Here is an 18,829-nt window from a genome sequence, read left to right as displayed (position 1 = left end):
TATCAAAGGGCACAGGTAAGAGGTCATGTTAAGTAAAAGTTATGTTGCTGCATCAACTCGTGAACCAGTGATGGGATTTTGAACAAACTTGGTATAAGTATATAAGTTTGAACAAACTTGGCTCCAAACCAAGTCCACACAAACACTTATTATTACCAATTAGTCTTATTACTGATGCAAAGATTAACTGATTGGATTATGTCAGAGGTCATGTCAGGTAAAAATGTGATAACTTGAGAACAGCTGAAGGGATTTAAATCAAACTTGGTACAGGTATGTATTATGATGTAATAATGTGGGTGGATGCATATCGGTCGACGCCGTGACGTATAAGAGTGTTGTTGTAGTTTTCCTCTGCAACCATGTGTCCGATCCAATCAATGCGAAACTATAAACATTGGACTCTATGAATAATATTTTATTGATGACTTGACACCATAGGTTACGGTACATGGTATGGCAGCTACAGTGGGGAGAACAAGTATTTGATACACTGCCGATTTTGCAGGTTTTCCCACTTACAAAGCACGTAGAGGTCTGTAATTTTTATCATAGGTACACTTCAACTGTGAAAGACGGAATCTAAAACAAAAATCCTGAAAATCACATTGTATGATTTTTAAGTAATTAATTTGCATGTTATTGCATGAAATAAGTATTTGATACATCAGAAAAACAGAACTTAATATTTGGTACAGTAACCTTTGTTTGCAATTACAGAGATCAGACGTTTCCTGTAGTTCTTAACCAGGTTTGCACACACTGCAGCAGGGATTTTGGCCCACTCCTCCATACAGATCTTCACCAGATCCTTCAGGTTTCGGGGCTGTCGCTGCGCAACACAGACTTTCAGCTCCCTCCAAAGATTTTCTATTGGGTTCAGGTCTGGAGACTGGCTAGGCCACTCCAGGACCTTGAGATGCTTCTTACGGAGCCACTCCTTAGTTGCCCTGGCTGTGTGTTTCGGGTCGTTGTCATGCTGGAAGACCCAGCCACGCCCCATCTTCAATGCTCTTATTGAGGGAAGGAGATTGTTGGCCAAGATCTCGCGATACATGGCCCCATCCATCCTCCCCTCAATACGGTGCAGTTGTCCTGTCCCCTTTGCAGAAAAGCATCCCCAAAGAATGATGTTTCCACCTCCATGCTTCACGGTTGGGATGGTGTTCTTGGGGTTGTACTCATCCTTCTTCTCCCTCCAAACACGGCGAGTGGAGTTTAAACCACAAAGCTCTATTTTGGTCTCATCAGACCACATGACCTTCTCCCATTCCTCCTCTGGATCATCCAGATGGTCATTGGCAAACTTCAGACGGGCCTGGACATGCGCTGGCTTGAGCAGAGGGACCTTGCGTGCGCTGCAGGATTTTAATCCATGACGGCGTAGTGTGTTACTTATGGTTTTCTTTGATACTGTGGTCCCAGCTCTCTTCAGGTCATTGACCAGGTCCTGCCGTGTAGTTCTGGGCTGATCCCTCACCTTTCTCATGATCATTGAGGCTCCACGAGGTGAGATCTTGCATGGAGCCCCAGACCGAGGGAGATTGACTGTCATCTTGAACTTCTTCCATTTTCTAATAATTGCGCCAACAGTTGTTGCCTTCTCACCAAGCTGCTTGCCTATTGTCCTGTAGCCCATCCCAGCCTTGTGCAAGTCTACAAATTTGTCCCTGATGTCCTTAGACAGCTCTCTGGTCTTGCCCATTGTGGAGAGGTTGGAGTCTCATTGATTGAATGTGGACAGGTGTCTTTTATGCAGATAACGAGTTCAAACAGGTGCAGTTAATACAGGTAATGAGTGGAGAATGGGAGGGCTTCTTAAAGAAAAAACTAACAGGTCTGTGAGAGCCGGAATTCTTACTGGTTGGTAGGTGATCAAATACTTATTTCATGCAATAAAATGCAAATTAATTACTTAAAAATCATACAATGTGATTTTCAGGATTTTTGTTTTAGATTCCGTCTTTCACGGTTGAAGTGTACCTATGATAAAAATTACAGACCTCTACGTGCTTTGTAAGTGGGAAAACCTGCAAAATCGGCAGTGTATCAAATACTTGTTCTCCCCACTGTATATTGGATTAAAGGGGGAAAAAAAATGGACATTTGCATCTTTGAAACCATTGAAGAATAAAAATTTGAAACTTGGCATGTCATAAACTCCCCATGGATTATATGGGGTGAAAAATGATGTCATTGGTGAAGTGGTATTGCAGCCATATTTGGTTGAATCGAAATCCTTATCCGAAAAATCTGAAACTTCGTATATGTGATCTACGACCAGATGTGAGTGAATAATTATGTTAATGACGTCATTGGTCACATGGTCTGGCGTCAATGTTGGATTGAAAAATCCGCTTCTAATAAGTACCAAGAGCAAGAATTTCTTTGCAATACATGTCCCTTACCGATGTGATATTTTCTAAGTCCGAAAAGGGTATAACTGATCGACGAAACACCCCAAAACTCAAATTTGTTCTGTAACTTGTCATAATAAAGCCATGTACCAAGTTTCAGTTGAATATGTTAAAGGGTATGGGAAAAAGTCTGGCAAAGCACAGGTGCGATGGACAGCAAACCTACAATTCCCTCCGATGAAACTGGTAGGGGACGAATAAGAACAGTAATAAGAGGATAATATTAATGTTATTACAAGACAATATTAACACCAATAATATCCCCCATTCCCCAAGGTGTTTTCCTCTTTGGAGAAACGCCATGTTTACGTATATAAATAGCTTACCATGGCGTTTTCGGGGGCACCCCATCAGAAGTTAGAAAAAAAAAAAAATGTATCATCCACAAACACTTATTATTACCATTTTAAACGGTTGCAGCTGCTGTTCAACACGAAACTGAAAGGGAGGACACCTGACGTTGTTGAGGCATTATATGTTTATCGCATCCCCCACAGTCTAACGGACACAGACTAATGGACCCAACTGTTATTTATATACGCCAGAGACGATAATAACATGTCCATTCCTGCCGCTCCCTTAGGGAGCCGGTGTACTTGTTCTCCAAATTTGAACTGCACTTGCCAGAGCACATACCTCCGTCAGGTTAAACAATCTGTTTTGTATCCCATGGATAGGTCAGATCTGGATTTGGACCTGAATCAAAATCTAATCTGCTTATTCTTGTCACCTTACCAACTCATCCACCAAGTGTTGTCATAATCTGTCCACAATGTTTTGAAATGTCTTGCTATGTATCATTTTTGGGCCCATCTCTCAATGGTGAATAATTGTGTAAATTAATATATATATATATATATATATATATTTATATATATATGTATATGATTATGTATATATATATATATTGTTGCGGATCTCTAACGTCGGCCTTTTTCCCCTTAAGAAGGGGGGGATTAATCCCCTTTGTTTTTGACTGACCGATGTGAGTCCTGAAGTTGCACAGCTCCCTCCGGAGAGGCAGGGGCGCAACCTCGTTCGCGACCGCGGACAGATGTTAATTGCCGAGCGGTTTAGCAACCGCGGCACGAACCATTATCAGAGTCTAAACCCGATCCTGAAATGTTGGCCAAAATCGCGCCACAGGTTCTCAATGGGGAAATCACAAAGACGACCGGACGAGCATGAAGAAGAAGAACGAAGGTAGGAAATACAAATATAATTTATTACTAACTATTATGTACACAATCAAAAGAACCAAGGAGAAGGAAAGAAAATAAAATAAAGACAGAAAGGATGGAAGGACCAGAAGACACAGTGCGATTCTAACTTACCTATACAAGCTTACTTAAACCCCAGGACAACATAGAAGACGGACGACAGTCAGACTTACACGGGGGGATGATGACAGGAATGGCAGGAAGGAGAGGAAGGTTCAGCTGGAGGTGGATGGCTGGACGGACGAAGAAGGTGGGATCACAAGGCGGGAAGGAAGCGGGTGGTTGGTGTGATCCCGGCTCGAGTTGAGCAGCCGCCGACTCTCCTCAAAAGCAACGCTGCCGTCACGCTCAAGCTGCGGTGGTCAAAGCTGCGGTGGTTCAGCTCCACGCTGCTGCTCCTCCTCCACTGGGCTCAACTCCACTCTCGGTGGACTGCTCTTCCTCCACTGATGGACTTGAACTCAACTGGTGGACTGCGGTACTCAACAACTCTCTGACGCATCTCATCTCATCTGAGGTGGGGGCGTCCCGCCGCAGGTTATATCCCACGCCCTATCAAGCCATACCCACTGAGTCCTGGTTGGGCGCGAGGGCTTCCTGGCTCAACCTCCTGGTGACGAGGGGCGGGCCACGCCCGTGATTTGGCGGCTCCTCCCCCCTTCTTCTCCGAGACAGAGCACATGGCCAATGGCGTCTTGCGGGATAGAAAACCACTCGCATCGCTGGGATAGAAAACCACTCGCACCGCCGGGATAGAAAACCAGAAGGGGACCTATCTTATTTGAATTCGGTGCAATGCAGTGTCAATTAATGCAAGACAGAGCCTTAAACTAATACACATAATAAGGAGATAACTACTTAAAAGGGTATATGATTGGCTACGTGTATGCGATGGATTAACTAGGAGGACGACCTTTGACCTTTACACTACGGAGGGTGATATTTACAACAAGATTCATTACACTTACAACAATAAAAAAACACAGGATTCTCAAATCCGCAACAATATATATATATATATATATATATATATATATATATATATATATATATATATATATATATATATATATATATATATACATATATATATATATATATATATACATATATATACATAATATATATACATATATATATACATACATACATATATATATATATTGTTGCGGATATCCAACGTCGGCCTTCCCCTTACCAAGGGGGGATGAATCCCCTTGTCTTTTTACTAGCCGATGCGATCCGGGGCTATCACGTTCCTTCCGGTCGGTGTTAAATAGGGTTGTAAGCCGAATTAGTCTTATTACCTAAGTACTAACACCGGCCATGAAGCAAGGAAATAACCCCACCCGAACCACAGTTTCAGTGGACACGCCGAGCGATAGCGAGTCGCGATTCAGGCCGTTACAGTAGTCCGGCAGCTAAGCTAAATATAGCATAACAATTGTGCATTTTGTGAGGAAAGCACCAAATTTGGCACACTAGTCGACTATCATATTATGAAAAGATCTGGATATTGGGCCATCTCAGATTCAGAGATTTGATTTCTGCAAGATTTGCAGATTTTGCAGATTTGCAAGCTGAGATTGCAACGCCAGGGACGGCCGACTCCTTCCTGCGAGCTGCCCACGTCACCCGCACAAGAAGAGCTCATCAAATCACTGCAGCGGCACTGCACATCCTGCAACACCATGTGTATGAACGCCACTGTATGACATATGCTGATGATACAGAAGACCTGCCTGAGTTCGAAGACTGGTGTCACCAGAGAGGAGAAGACATTCCCAACTTTCAGTACTGGGCAACTGTGCTGGAACTAGAGATGTTGGTACTGGTCTACGTGCGTTCTCTGCGGCAGGCTTCATTCACGATGTACCTTGATGCCCTGACGGAACTGGTCCCATGGTTCCATGCCTTAGACCACACACACTATGCCAGATGGGTCCCTGTTCACCTGAGAGACATGGTTGCACTCCCAATGAAGCACCCAGATGTAGCCAAATAATTCAGGGCTGGCAACTTCACTGTACAGAAGAAGACGAAGAAGGTGTTCTCTTCGATCCCAATCGAATCAAAATCTTGCAAAAATCAAATCTCTGAATCTGAGATGGCCCAATATCCAGATCTTTTCATAATATGATAGTCTACTAGTGTGCCAAATTTGGTGCTTTCCTCACAAAATGCACAATTGTTATGCTAAGTTGCCCCACTACAGGTACTAAACCCGATTGGAGCGGTTCCTAGTCGTGCCACGCTTACCCAATGGAGAAATCACTAAGACGGTCGAATTAAGAGGAAAACAGGAAGAACAAGTAATTTATTACACACTTTGTACAAAGAAGAGGAAGAAGAAGAAGCAATGTACAGGGAAGAGGAAGAAGCAGATACACAGGGCAGCCTTATACAGTCTTATACTTATCCCCTGGACACGGGCCCGTTCACACTCGGTCACACTCTCAGACTCACTCACACGGGGTTTGTAGATGGCAGGCGATGGTCCCAATGTTCTCATTCACAGCTCGCTCCGGTCCCTGACTCGTACCGTGGAGGCGATGGTAGACGGCAGGCACGATCCTCGCGTGTCGGTGGCACGGATCGGACAATTACATCGGGGAAAGGTAGGCTGGCTAACGGTTACGTTGTGGCTCACGGCCGCGTATGTAATAGAAGGACCGGCACGTGATATGCGCTCCCCGCAAGCCCACAGCCAAATTCCCACCGAGCCCTTGCAATTGATCAGGATAGCGCGTCTCTCCCAATAGTTCACAATGGCGCTTTCCCCAGCGAGTCCTTGTAACCAACAATGCAATGCGCTCCAAACCAAGTCCTCAAGTCCTTTGCAATCGCATCAGTCCTTGGACAGTCCTTCAATACCACGTAAGTCCTTCTCATATATTGAGTGCCGTTCAGTCCTTCAGAGGGCTTTTCGCTCACGGTTATATAGCGCCGCTTTGCGAACCCTCTCGAACCTCTAGCCATGCCCTTACCACGCCCTATCAGGCCATCTAACCCGAGCCCTGGTTGGTTGTTGTGGTCTTACCGGCTCTGCCCTTGATGGCTGCTTGACGTGGCCACACCCCCGACCTCGTGCTCCGCCCCCCTTTTCGGGCCTTACCTCGTGGCATTTGGGCTGGTTCGAGCGAAAGCCCAATGGCAGCGAACGTTACTGGCAAGCAAGGTGCAACAACTGCGAGCATCCTAATGCGAGGGGCAATGGGGTGCAGACTGGATGGTGTGCAATGGAGTTGATTGGAGGGAGGGCTGCAGAATGAACGGGGCCTACTCTTATTTGTTTTACACAACGCAGATGATAACTATTGGAAATGGCCTTATCTCACATATACTAAGAAATAACTAACGTTCTAAGGTGACCTACGTGTTGCATGTGGCCTAACTATGGGGTGCAACCTTTAACCTTTAATGATGTTACCTGTGTGGGTTCTCAAAACCGCAACACTGCACCCCTCCTTTGCCAGGCTCGCCCCGAGCCGAACCACATACCAGTGAGGACGGCCGGCTTCAAGCAAGGGTCAGGACTACCTTTTAACAATTAGTGTGACACTTAGGTGTGGTTACCCTCTACATTTAACCTAACACCCTGTGTGCAACAGTTTTAAACACTAGATATGTCCCACCTACTGCGTTGTGTACTATCTAACTGACTCACGCCCACAATTAACCGAATTACCGAATTATTTCCAAACTACACATAAAGCCGGTGGGGAGCATGTTATTTACAAGACTACTAATTATTTACAATGCTACAACCCAGGACCTGTCTTTTGTGGGAAAGAGAAGAGATTTTTGAGAAGAGGAAACACAAATGCCATGCACTGCACCAATACACCATACACCATATGCACAAAAATAAATAAAAATTTACAAAAAGCACCAACACCAAAACAAAATGCACAATCATCACATTTAAATAATCCTGAAGGACGCCTTGTGCTCGGCTGGCTGCTGGGCTGCGTCGTCTTCCTGCTTCATGTTCTGTGTGCCATCGACCATCGTCAAAACTTAGTCTTCTTGTCCTGACACCAAAAATTAATAAAAAGGCACAAATCGTGTCCGCTTTTTATTTTGGCCAGCAGGGCCAACTTAGGTGGTCCGACTGCATGGCATTGATGCCACTTAAACACAGTGGTCCGCAGGGCAAGATAACGCTTGCAGCAATTGTCTGCTCAAGCAAAGGTGCCAGGCCACAGAACGTGTGGTCCATATGGTGCACCGGTGCAGGAAACAGGCAGCAGGGTGCAGTGCAAAGGTGCAGCCGCACAGCTCAGGACACCTGCACACTCCCCTCAACAAAAGATAATGGGTCCATGGGTGGGGAGGAAAGACAGGGCAGAGGTTAGCGGGGGCAAGGGCGCAAGGGTACACGTAATCACAAGGTAATGCGACATGAGGGGCGCGGGAGAGCGAGCGGAGAAAGCTCGTCCCTAGCCGTACGTCATCCCCCATGTCAACCTACTCTACCCTTGCCCCTCCCCGTATTTACAAGTTACAAATTCGTCTCTACCGTCTCATCTCCCATATCTCCCCCTAAACCAAATTCGTCATCCAGTCCCTCCCAATAAGGAAGGGATGGAATCACACACAATGTCTCACCCACGTCATGATGCGTCTTTCATTCCAAATCGTCTGCAAAAACCTGGTGTGGAGTCATGTCACCTTGGTGAGTGGATGTGTATGGTGCGAAGAGATTTCATCCTAACTATCCTTCTAATAACATTAACTCTTTACACTACCCGGGGTCTTGCCCTGCCAATTGGCAACTTTAAACTATGCGGTTCTAGAAACCAATTCCCATTGACAATCCTGTGGTGCTCTTCCAATTTGGGGTCTCACTCCCCCAATTTTTCAATACTGTGCATTTGCACAATTTCGGGGTTGGGTCGTGTGGCTCTACCAGCAGGTCCTACTTACCTGCGCACCTCCGCCACTGGAGTCGCCACCCGAGCTTGCCTAGCTCCTGCGACTACCCTACACTGGGGAAGGCCCTCCTGGCTCTCTCACCCCACTAATGCCCTCTCTGGCATTGGGCTACCCGGGTCCTTCCTTTGGATCCTCCGGCCCCATTGAACACTACACAACTGAACACTACCTGGCTCCCAGAGCCTACCTGCGGCCTCACCTGGCCGACAGACTATCAGTGGCGGAGTGCCCATTTAACCATACTCACTAATTAAGCCCACACGCCCAGCCATTCCACTCACTCATGCACCCCTCAAAGCAACAACTTGCTGCTACTCGCACCACAGATGTCAATATCCAAACAATTTATCGACTCCCTCTACCTAACTTTAAACTACCCTCCCCGGGTATTCGTGAAGGGGTCCATCTTCCCCCATCCACTCCTTCGCACCATGCACTCCACACCACTCATTCCACACACCATTTACTCCACACCATTTATTCCACACACTATTCTCCACTTGCACACCATGCAAGCCAATTCACTCAACACCATTCACCTTGTCCACAATACTCCATTTTTACACACACACACACACACACACACACACACACACACACACACACACACACACACACACACACACACACACACACACACACACACACATACACACACACATACACACACCATTCACGACCAATGCCTCATTTGCTCACTCTCACCACAAAGATTCTCATTCACAATTCCTCATCTGCGCCTAAAGCGCATCCTCAAGCTCATACACACAGCATCATCTAACTATCTACTTCCCTCTAATACGAGCGCTTTCCCTGTCTTCCCTTTACACGAAGCACATCCCTCGTCATTATCATCCATCTAATCTGACTACGTCCCCACTACATGTATAATGTCTCTACTTAAATCTCAAGTCTCCTAAAGTCATCTCTAAGTCCCTAACAATATCTTAGCCCACCCTCGGCTAGTTCACACTGCCAAACCCCATAATCTACTGCTCCTTTGCCCCAACAAAACGATGTGAGGGATGGTAGATCTACCATCCCTCTACACCGGATACCATTTGCCATCACTACTGCTATTCGTTCACTATCCTCGAGCCTCTCGGGGTGGGAAATACATTTTCACAGCTCGGCTTTGCAAAGCCGAGCAATGCGTGTGGATGGTCAGTCTCCTGTTGGTTGGGTCCGTCCGGCATTTTCGACTTTGGGGAGGTGGCATACTCGGACCGAGGTTCCAGGCGCCATGCCTGCGGGGAGCCTTCCGGTCTCTGCCACGACGACCCAACCTCCCCCGGCCAGAGCACCGCGCCCGCCAGGGGGCAAAGGTCTGAGCTGGCCTTTCTCCCCTCAAACCGTGCCGTTCGCCTTTACGACGCGGCACCGACCACACAAGGCGGAGCCCAGCCCGAATCGTGCACGCTGCCACAGCAACGATCCCCGCCGGCCCCCGCAGCACACAAAGCGCACCACGCCCCGAAAGCTCGCGTTGGCTATACGTCGGCCTAACCGCTGCCCCGGTCTGCGTCGATGCCTGAATCGCATTCTCACACCACGCGACGCGTTTCTCACTCGCACATCCAGGCGTTTCCATACACTCCGTTATTGCGCTTTCTCTTGCATACCGCCCAGGCGCACTCACGCCGCTCGCACACTTCCTTACTACACATTCGCGCACACCTTGGCGCACTCATTCTAAAAGCACACTCTGTTACACACTTCTCTGTTACACACTCCGTAACACACCTTTCTTCCCCGCACTCTCGTGCGCTCTCCCCCGTTACGTACTCCGTAGCCACCACGGGTGTGCACTCTATTGTGCACCCAATCACCCGCTTCGGTGTGCATCCCTGCACACTCGCTCCAACACGCTCTGGTGTGCATCCTCGCACACTATCTTCATCCATCTCACACTCTGTATCGCACTCTGTTTCAACACACTCTTCCCACATACATTCCGTCATACACTCTTCTTCGCACTCTGTAACACACTCGCGCACCGTTCGCCCACGTGTGCCATTCACCTTCGTACACCTCACCACGGACCTTCCCCAAGCGCCCGGGTGACGTCGGGATCCCAAGCGCGCCAAAAATCTTTTCGCGCCAAACTCTTTCGCGCCAAACCTTTTCGCGCCATATACAGCCCTACTCACCTTTGGGATTCTCCTCTCCTGCACCAACTGCAAAATTCCATTTTGGTTAGGCAGCACGACATCATAATGCGAATGCAGACTTTGTGTACATTCCATTTCTTTCTTCAATTCATGTACTACCTCTGCCGTCTCCTTAACCCCGATTTCAACTATAATTATTTCATTTTCGTTTTCCTCCACGACCGCCGGCACTAATAAAATTTTCTCTTCTACTTTGGCGGTCGTCGGCTTTTCCACACACCGTGTCGCGATTTCTACCCCGCTCCACCTGGCTGTGCTTGGCTCAACCTCGCTTTCCCCGCGTTCCTCAAGTCGCGCTACCCCGTCGCATACTAATGTGCCTTTCCCGCTCGACCTGCGGTCTATGTTCTCCCCAAATTTTTTTTATGTGGCCACCCATTCTGTTTTCAAACCCTGTTAACCCCTCTTTCATTTCTTTCATTTTGCCATCCATATCATTTTTCAATCCCCCAATTTGGTTTCCCAATTGCTCTCCCATTTGCTCACTCCGAGCATTCATCCTATGCTCTGACTCTATCATACAAGCCCTGAGTTGTGCCATAAAGACTTGCAGGTCCACAACCCCTACTTGCGCAGCAGGCGTGGCCCTCGCCGCCATGTGCGAAGCGCCGCCATTTTGTTCCTCCCCTGCTACCTGCCCCTCATTAATGTCCTCCTCCATTGCCAATTGTCCCAATTCTTCCCGGGGGTCCTGGGTTAATTCTAACTCCTCCTCTACCTCCTCAGTTACCCCCACCGGCATCCGACCGCCTTGGCTATCCATGGCACGATTTAATTTAGATGTTAATAAAATTTCATCCGCTCGTAATTTTGAGTGCGTTAGGTGCATTTTGGGTCAAATCCCACTCCCCGACACCAATTGTTGTGGATCTCCAACGTCGGCCTTCCCCTTACCAAGGGGGTATGAATCCCCTTGTCTTTTTACTAGCCGACGTGATCCGGGGCTATCACGTTCCTTCCAGTCGGTGTTAAATAGGGTTGTAAGCCGAATTAGTCTTATTACGTAAGTACTAACACCGGCCGTGAAGCAAGGAAATATCCCCACGCGAACCACGGTTTCAGTGGACACGCCGAGCGACAGCGAGCCACGATTCAGGCCGTTAACAGGTTCTAAACCCGATTGGAGCGGTTCCTAGTCGTGCCACCCTTACCCAATGGAGAAATCACTAAGACGGTCGAATTAAGAGGAAAACAGAAAGAACAAGTAATTTATTACACACTTTGTACAAAGAGGAAGAAGAAGAAGCAATGTACAGGGAAGAGGAAGAAGCAGATACACAGGGCAGCCTTATACAGTCTTGTACTTATCCCCTGGACACGGGCCCGTTCACACTCAGTCACACTCTCAGACTCGCTCACACGGGGTTTGTAGATGGTCAGGCGATGGTCCCAAGGTTCTCGTTCACAGCTCGCTCCGGTCCCCGACTCGTACCATGGAGGCGATGGTAGACGGCAGGCAAGATCCCCGCGTGTCGGTGGCGCAGATCGGACAATTACATCGGGGAAAGGTAGGCTGGCTAACGGTTATGTTGTGGCTCACGGCCGTGTATGTAATGGAAGGACCGGCGCGTGATATGCGCACCCCACAAGCCCACAGCCAAATTCCCACCGAGCCCTTGCAATTGATCAGGATACCGCGTCTCTCCCAATAGTTCACAATGGCGCTTTCCCCAGCGAGTCCTTGTAACCAACAATGCAATGCGCTCCAAACCAAGTCCTCAAGTCCTTTGCATTCGCATCAGTCCTTGGACAGTCCTTCAATACCACGTAAGTCCTTCTCATATATCGAGTGCCGTTCAGTCCTTCAGAGGCTTTTCGCTCGCGGTTATATAGCGCCGCTTTACGAACCCTCTCGAACCTCTAGCCACGCCCTTACCACGCCCTATCAGGCCATCTCACCCGAGCCCTGGTTGGTTGTTGGGGTCTTACCGGCTCCGCCCTTGATGGCTGCTTGACGTGGCCACACCCCCGACCTCACGCTCCGCCCCCCTTTTCGGGCCTTACCTCGTGGCATTTGGGCTGGTTCGAGCGAAAGCCCAAGGGCAGCGAACGCTACTGGCAAGCAAGGTGCAACAACTGCGAGCATCCTAATGCGAGGGGCAATGGGCTGCAGACTGGATGGTGTGCAATGGAGTCTATTGGAGGGAGGGCTGCAGAATGAACGGGGCCTACTCTTAATTGTTTTACACAACGCAGATGATAACTATTGGAAATGGCCTTATCTCACATATACTAAGAAATAACTAACGTTCTAAGGTGACCTACCTGTTGCATGTGGCCTAACTATGGTGTGCAACCTTTAACCTTTAATGATGTTACCTGTGTGGGTTCTCAAAACCGCAACAATATATTGGATTCGGATCCGTATCTTCACCAAAATCAAATCCCTTAATCCTTATCACACACTCAACCTGTTTACGAAGTTTCGGCCGAATCCGTCCATAACATTTTGAGATATTCTGCCCATAGACAGACAGATAAACAGAGGTGAATAGAAAACCTCCGTCCATCATCCATGATAGAGGTAATAAACCAAAAATGGTCCAAAATTATCCTTTTTGCACCACCAACCACTAAAAGTGACTCCATGTAAATCTATAAAACGGGCTACTCTGTCACATCATCTCATCAGGTCTTTATTAAGAGATTTAAGCTACGCAGTACACTGATATGCTCAATTCTAAAATGCTGAGGTTGTGCAATTTTAATGCTACTCTACTATTTTAAAGACTAATACTGCCTTATCCATGTGCTGTTTTATCCATGATAACAGCTCCGACAGTTGTCGAGGGTAAAGCACCGAAACATTGTGAAGCTATACGGTGCTTGCCGTAACCCAGTAAGTATACCTGCCCCCAATGTGTAGATCTTATACTGTGATGTTTATGTGGTCTGGTTTTTGGGTGCTCGATGTTTTGTTTGTCTTGTATTTCTTTGCTCACAATTGACATTAACTATAATGCTTCCTAACTGAATTATATGTTTTTGGGTAATAGTCCATATGACTGCTTTTTTGGAAAGTTTTATCTTCGATTCAAATAAAGGTTGGCATCTGGGATAACTGGGAATTGTCGTTCACATTATTAATTGCTATCTGTCGGTCTTTCCACATTGTTAACCACTGCTGCATTGTGTGTCCGTTTGCCTGCAGGTGTGTCTTGTCATGGAATTTGCTGAAGGAGGTTCATTGTACAACGGTGAGAATGTAATAGCAATAAATGGAAAATGGTGAATGAGGTGTATAATCAAATAAAGAAATGACTCATATTGAGCTAAAACTAATGGCACCACAAACAAATGCTGGAAATTTTGCAAAACCTAGAGAGTCTGAGCGAGCTAGCAGCTAGAGAGGTGGTCAGACAGTGTGTGCCAGTGGTTCCATAAGAGAGAGAGAGAGAGAGACCACTTCCTCTCAGGTAAGGGTTTTATACCCAACCCTCTCCCCTCCACAAATGTCAGCCTCCAAGGCAAACAAATTGTGGACCACAAGGGTCTCCACCCACAGGTGCCCACCAATTATACCACTGAGAACTTCATTATCCCTGGATCCCGGCCCCCACAAGTCTCCCGGCCCCCACAAGTCTCCCGGGCCCCCACAAGTCTCCCGGGCCCCCACAAGTCTCCCGGGCCCCCACAAGTCTCCCGGGCCCCCACAAGTCTCCCGGGCCCCCACAAGTCTCCCGGGCCCCCACAAGTCTCCCGGGCCCCCACAAGTCTCCCGGGCCCCCACAAGTCTCCCGGGCCCCCACAAGTCTCCCGGGCCCCCACAAGTCTCCCGGGCCCCCCACAAGTCTCCCGGGCCCCCACAAGTCTCCCGGGCCCCCACAAGTCTCCCGGGCCCCCACAAGTCTCCCGGGCCCCCACAAGTCTCCCGGGCCCCCACAAGTCTCCCCGGCCCCCACAATTATTTCCACCAATCTCAGTTAGAGGTCTTCAAGAATCCCTGCCCTGGAGCCTCCACAAGTCTCTGCACGCCATCAGAAACGTGGTCACCCCCATCCTACCCAGGTCCACAGAGGAGACCAAATAGACGGGATGACTTTTGCCTTGGTAACTTGAAATCAGACAATGCCCATCCTCTCTCGGCAACATTTTAAGAATCCTTACCCTAACCCACTCCTTAATGCAGGGAATAATTATACAGCTACACAAACATACATGTTGGCTACAGTGTTAATCTAACTATTGCCCCCTTTGCCCCTTAACATTACACCTTTATCGTCGTGCCCTCACCTCCCCCCCCCCCCCCCCCCCCCCATAATGCTGATGTATTTATCATGATGTATTTTGTTTTGGATGTTGTTTTTGAAATTTAAATGACATAATGGTTTTTGCATTCAGTGCTACATGGCAGTGAACCAGTTGCTTCCTACAAGGCAGCGCATGCCATGTCTTGGTGCCTACAGTGTGCCTTGGGAGTTGCTTACCTTCACAGCATGAAACCAAAAGCACTTATCCATAGGGACCTTAAACCTCCCAAGTACGTATCCTGCTTGGCAGATTATCCGTGGAATAGCATTCAAACATGGCTATACGTCATGTCATTGATCCCTTTTGTTTTTTAGAGATTGCCTAAAGTCTTCTTCATCCTGATGAATTGTTAAATTGTCAGAAGGTTGATTAAAGGGCATGTCGTGGAAATTGGTAAATTTTGAACGCTGGTTTTTATCATGTTGCTCATGACTTTTGTGGGAATAATGCTCAAAAGCTTCATTACCTCTGCCACCGAAGGTGGATGGAGGTTATGTTTTCACCCCTGTCTGTTTGTTTGTTTGTCTGTTTGTGCACAAGATATCTCAAAAAGTTGTGGACGGATTCGGACTAAATTTGGTAGAGATGTAGCATGTACGACAAGGACGAAATGATTAGATTTTGGTGAATATCTGGATTCGGATCCGGCTACTAGAATTTTTAAAGTGATTCTTCACCACTGAGTGTTAACGAGGCAACACAACCAACATATAGCACGATATCTCAAAAAGTTGTGGACAGATTTGGACAAAACTTGGAGAGGTTGGGTGTCTGACAAGGACTAATCGATTCGATTTTGGTGAAGATCTGAATATGGATTCGGATGCGAGAATTATTTAATTTACTAAGTGATTTTTCACCGTTGAGTGACGGGGCTAAAACCGATGCATAGCACGATATCTCAAGAAGTTATGGACGAAACGTGGTGGACCGGTTGGGTGTCTGACAGGGACAAATCGATTCGATTTTGGTGAAGTTCTGAATGTGGATTCGGATACGAGAGTTATTTAATTTTTAAGTGGTTCTTCATCATTGAGAGATCGGGCGAAAAGTGATATGTAACATGATATTTAAAAAAGTTATTGATGAGTTATGACTAAACTTGGTGGATGAGTTCGTTAGGTGACAAGAACAAGCTGATTAGATTTTGGTTCAGGTCCGAATCCAGATCTGGACTATCAGTGGGATACAAAACAGAAACTGGTGAGCCTGGCGGAGGTATGTGCTCTACCCAGTGCTGTTCTATCTAGTGAGTAACTTTGTATTCACCGTAGCATACAGTGAAACCCCACATGAAGGTTTTTTTTCCCGAAATAATTCTGAAAAGAGCTCTCAACAAATGGCATGGCTCGAATATGCTTATGCTCTGAGAGGTAAAACGAGCTATAAACATTCGGTGAAAATGATCGGAGAAGATGGACGTAATAAAACATCTCGACTTGTCAAATCATTTTGCTAAAGTTCAACCTTCCAAATCCGATGCTGGTGCTATTATGTGGAAACGTGCCGGTCATCATGTTTGGGTGATAAAGCCAGAGGTTATGCCTTGCAGTAACGCAGACTGATGAGTTTGTCATCCTCTTCATGGATATAATGATTACAGATCTCACTCCCAATTTATTTACTTTTAGATAATTTGACATAAATGTGGTGTAATATAACCGCCATCTCAAAACATGAGCTGGTTTAATTTGAGTCATTGACTTGAAGTCACTCCCCTCCGGCGTGCTGATGAGGAGGGGAGTGTCATTGAAGCTGAAGGGAAAGGTGTATGCTGCATGTGTGAGAAGTGTTATGATTTATGGGAGCGAGACATGGGTAATGAACGTAGAGCAGCAACGAAGGCTGGAAAGGGTGGAAATGCGAATGGTTTGGTGGATGTGCGGAGTATCGTTGAGAGAGAGGAAGACAAATGATGAATTGTGAAAGATGATGGGAATAGAGCCTGTGATTGATCCTGTGAAGATGAACAGGTTGAGATGGTTTGGTCATGTGTTGAGGAAGGATGAAAGTGACTGGTTGAGAAGAGTGATGGAAATGAATGTAGAAGGAAGTAGAGGACGGGGAAGACCGAGAAAGACTTGGCTAAAGATGGTGGAAGAAGAAAAATGCGGGCAAGGGGGTTAACAAGGGGGGATTCAGAAAATAGGGCAAAATGGAGAAGATTGTCATGGGGACCGCAAGGTCCTTGGTGTCCTTGTGTTTGTGTTTGACGTACCAACACAGACAACATACCTCCCCCACTCTAGCAGGGAAAATGACCTTAAAATGCATGTTGTTGTTTGTTGACTTGAAGTTGACGTGAAGGCATAAATACAACTCGTTTATTCTTCTTTAAAAAAAAAAAATTACTCGCAGGTTACCTTCCCAGTACCCAGATTTAATCTGATCAGTCTCCTCCTTGCCGGAGGCAAGTCCGCCGGGTTCCTAGATGTCTCAACTCAAATGAGCAATTTTTAGGAGTGGGTATTGGTAGCAATGGGAGTTCATCGTAAAGTGATTATGTGGACCGTGACACATGGTACATATGTTTACCTTGTAGACAACAGTGGTCCGCTCATAAGAAGAACTGTTGTTCATTGTTAAAATTGGCAAATTGCCAATTACACAGCACAGCTTCATGCACAGCTTCAACATTTTGTCATCAACGTGACACCGACAATGTAAGTGTTTGTCAAGGTTAAGATGCCCTGATTATCTCTACAAAATCACGTGAGAAAGACCCAACCCGGTATTAAAGTATAAGATTGTACCTGGGACAGTGGTTGTTAAAACATTGCTACCTTTGGGCTTCTGGCTCGGCGTGGGAGTGGGTAATAATCGTTTCTTCACTCTCGACTTGAAAGTTTCAAATTGAGGAGGAATGCAGGTTACATGTTTTGGAGAGACCCAGGTTTCACCATTCTAATCACCTTTTTTTTCCCTTTTTTTTTGTATACAAGATCGAGGCTTGTGAAAGAGCTAACATTAATCACACAAAGTCAAACCGACACATAAAACAAACAAAATAAGGGGAGCGGTAGACAAGATGGGGAGAGAGGGGGAAGGACACAGACAACATTTGAGAGCAGGGACATCGGGAGAAATGTGGGAGGGGGAGGGCTGGGGGAGGTGGGAGAGGTATAAAACATATGGACACTGCAAGGACTTCCGGGAAAGAAGTTGGAATTTCAAAAAAAGTGTATCTGGGGTGAATTAGTGGGGGTAGAAAAGATCAATGTTTTGGATGGGGAAGATAAGATTTTTTTTGTTTGTTTTTTTGTATACTGAATCGATGCTCGTGAAAGAGCTAACATTGACTTCACAAACAAATCAACCAGACAAACAAAATATATAAAAAGAGGGAGCGGCAGACAAGATGGGGAGAGAAGGGGAAGCACACAAACACAACATTTGAGAGCAGGGAGATGTGTGGAAGGGAGAGGGCTTGGGGGAAGGAGGCGTGGGAAGGGCGTGGGGGAGGGAGAAGTATAAAACACAAGGACACCAAGGACTTCCAGGACAGAAGTTGGTATTTCAAAAAAGTGTAATTGGGGTGAAATTAGCAGGGGTAGAAAAGATCAAGGTTTTGGATGGGGGAAGATAAGAGATGGTGGTGAACAGCTGTTTTAAAGACCTGGAGGGTGGAGTGGGATTGAAGAGAGTGAGGGAGTTTGTTCCAGAGGCGGGAGAAAAGAGGAATGAAGGAGTGAAGGTGAGCAGAGAGTCTTGATTTTGGCAGTTTAACCATAAGAGGGTTGCAGGCAGATCTTGTGCGACCTGTAGGAATATTTGCGGGACAGAGCCCAGAGAGAGCTGGGGGGGGGGGGGGGGGGCAAGGCCAGAGAGGAGT

At 46.9% G+C, this 18,829-nt stretch overlaps 1 protein-coding gene across 15 annotated transcripts in view; it reads left to right on the top strand.

The window, feature by feature from the left end:
* MAP3K7 (mitogen-activated protein kinase kinase kinase 7) overlaps nucleotides 1-18,829 on the top strand; it is a 150,387-nt gene that overhangs the window by 19,960 nt on the left and 111,598 nt on the right. For 11 of the 15 annotated variants that reach the window (XM_068110803.2, XM_078774172.1, XM_078774171.1 and 8 more), the window contains exons 5-7: nucleotides 13,520-13,585; nucleotides 13,898-13,943; nucleotides 15,088-15,226. In XM_068110803.2, coding sequence (XP_067966904.1) covers nucleotides 13,520-13,585; nucleotides 13,898-13,943; nucleotides 15,088-15,226 — 251 coding nt within the window. The remainder of the gene's footprint in view (nucleotides 1-13,519; nucleotides 13,586-13,897; nucleotides 13,944-15,087; nucleotides 15,227-18,829) is intronic. The other 4 variants (XM_078774175.1, XM_078774174.1, XM_078774176.1 and 1 more) reach the window with 1 other exon arrangement.

The sequence above is a fragment of the Myxine glutinosa genome, chromosome 3 (assembly GCF_964187855.1).
Source record: "Myxine glutinosa chromosome 3, kmMyxGlut1.1, whole genome shotgun sequence".
NCBI lineage: Eukaryota > Metazoa > Chordata > Myxini > Myxiniformes > Myxinidae > Myxine > Myxine glutinosa.
This window is presented reverse-complemented; position numbering and strand designations above follow the sequence as displayed.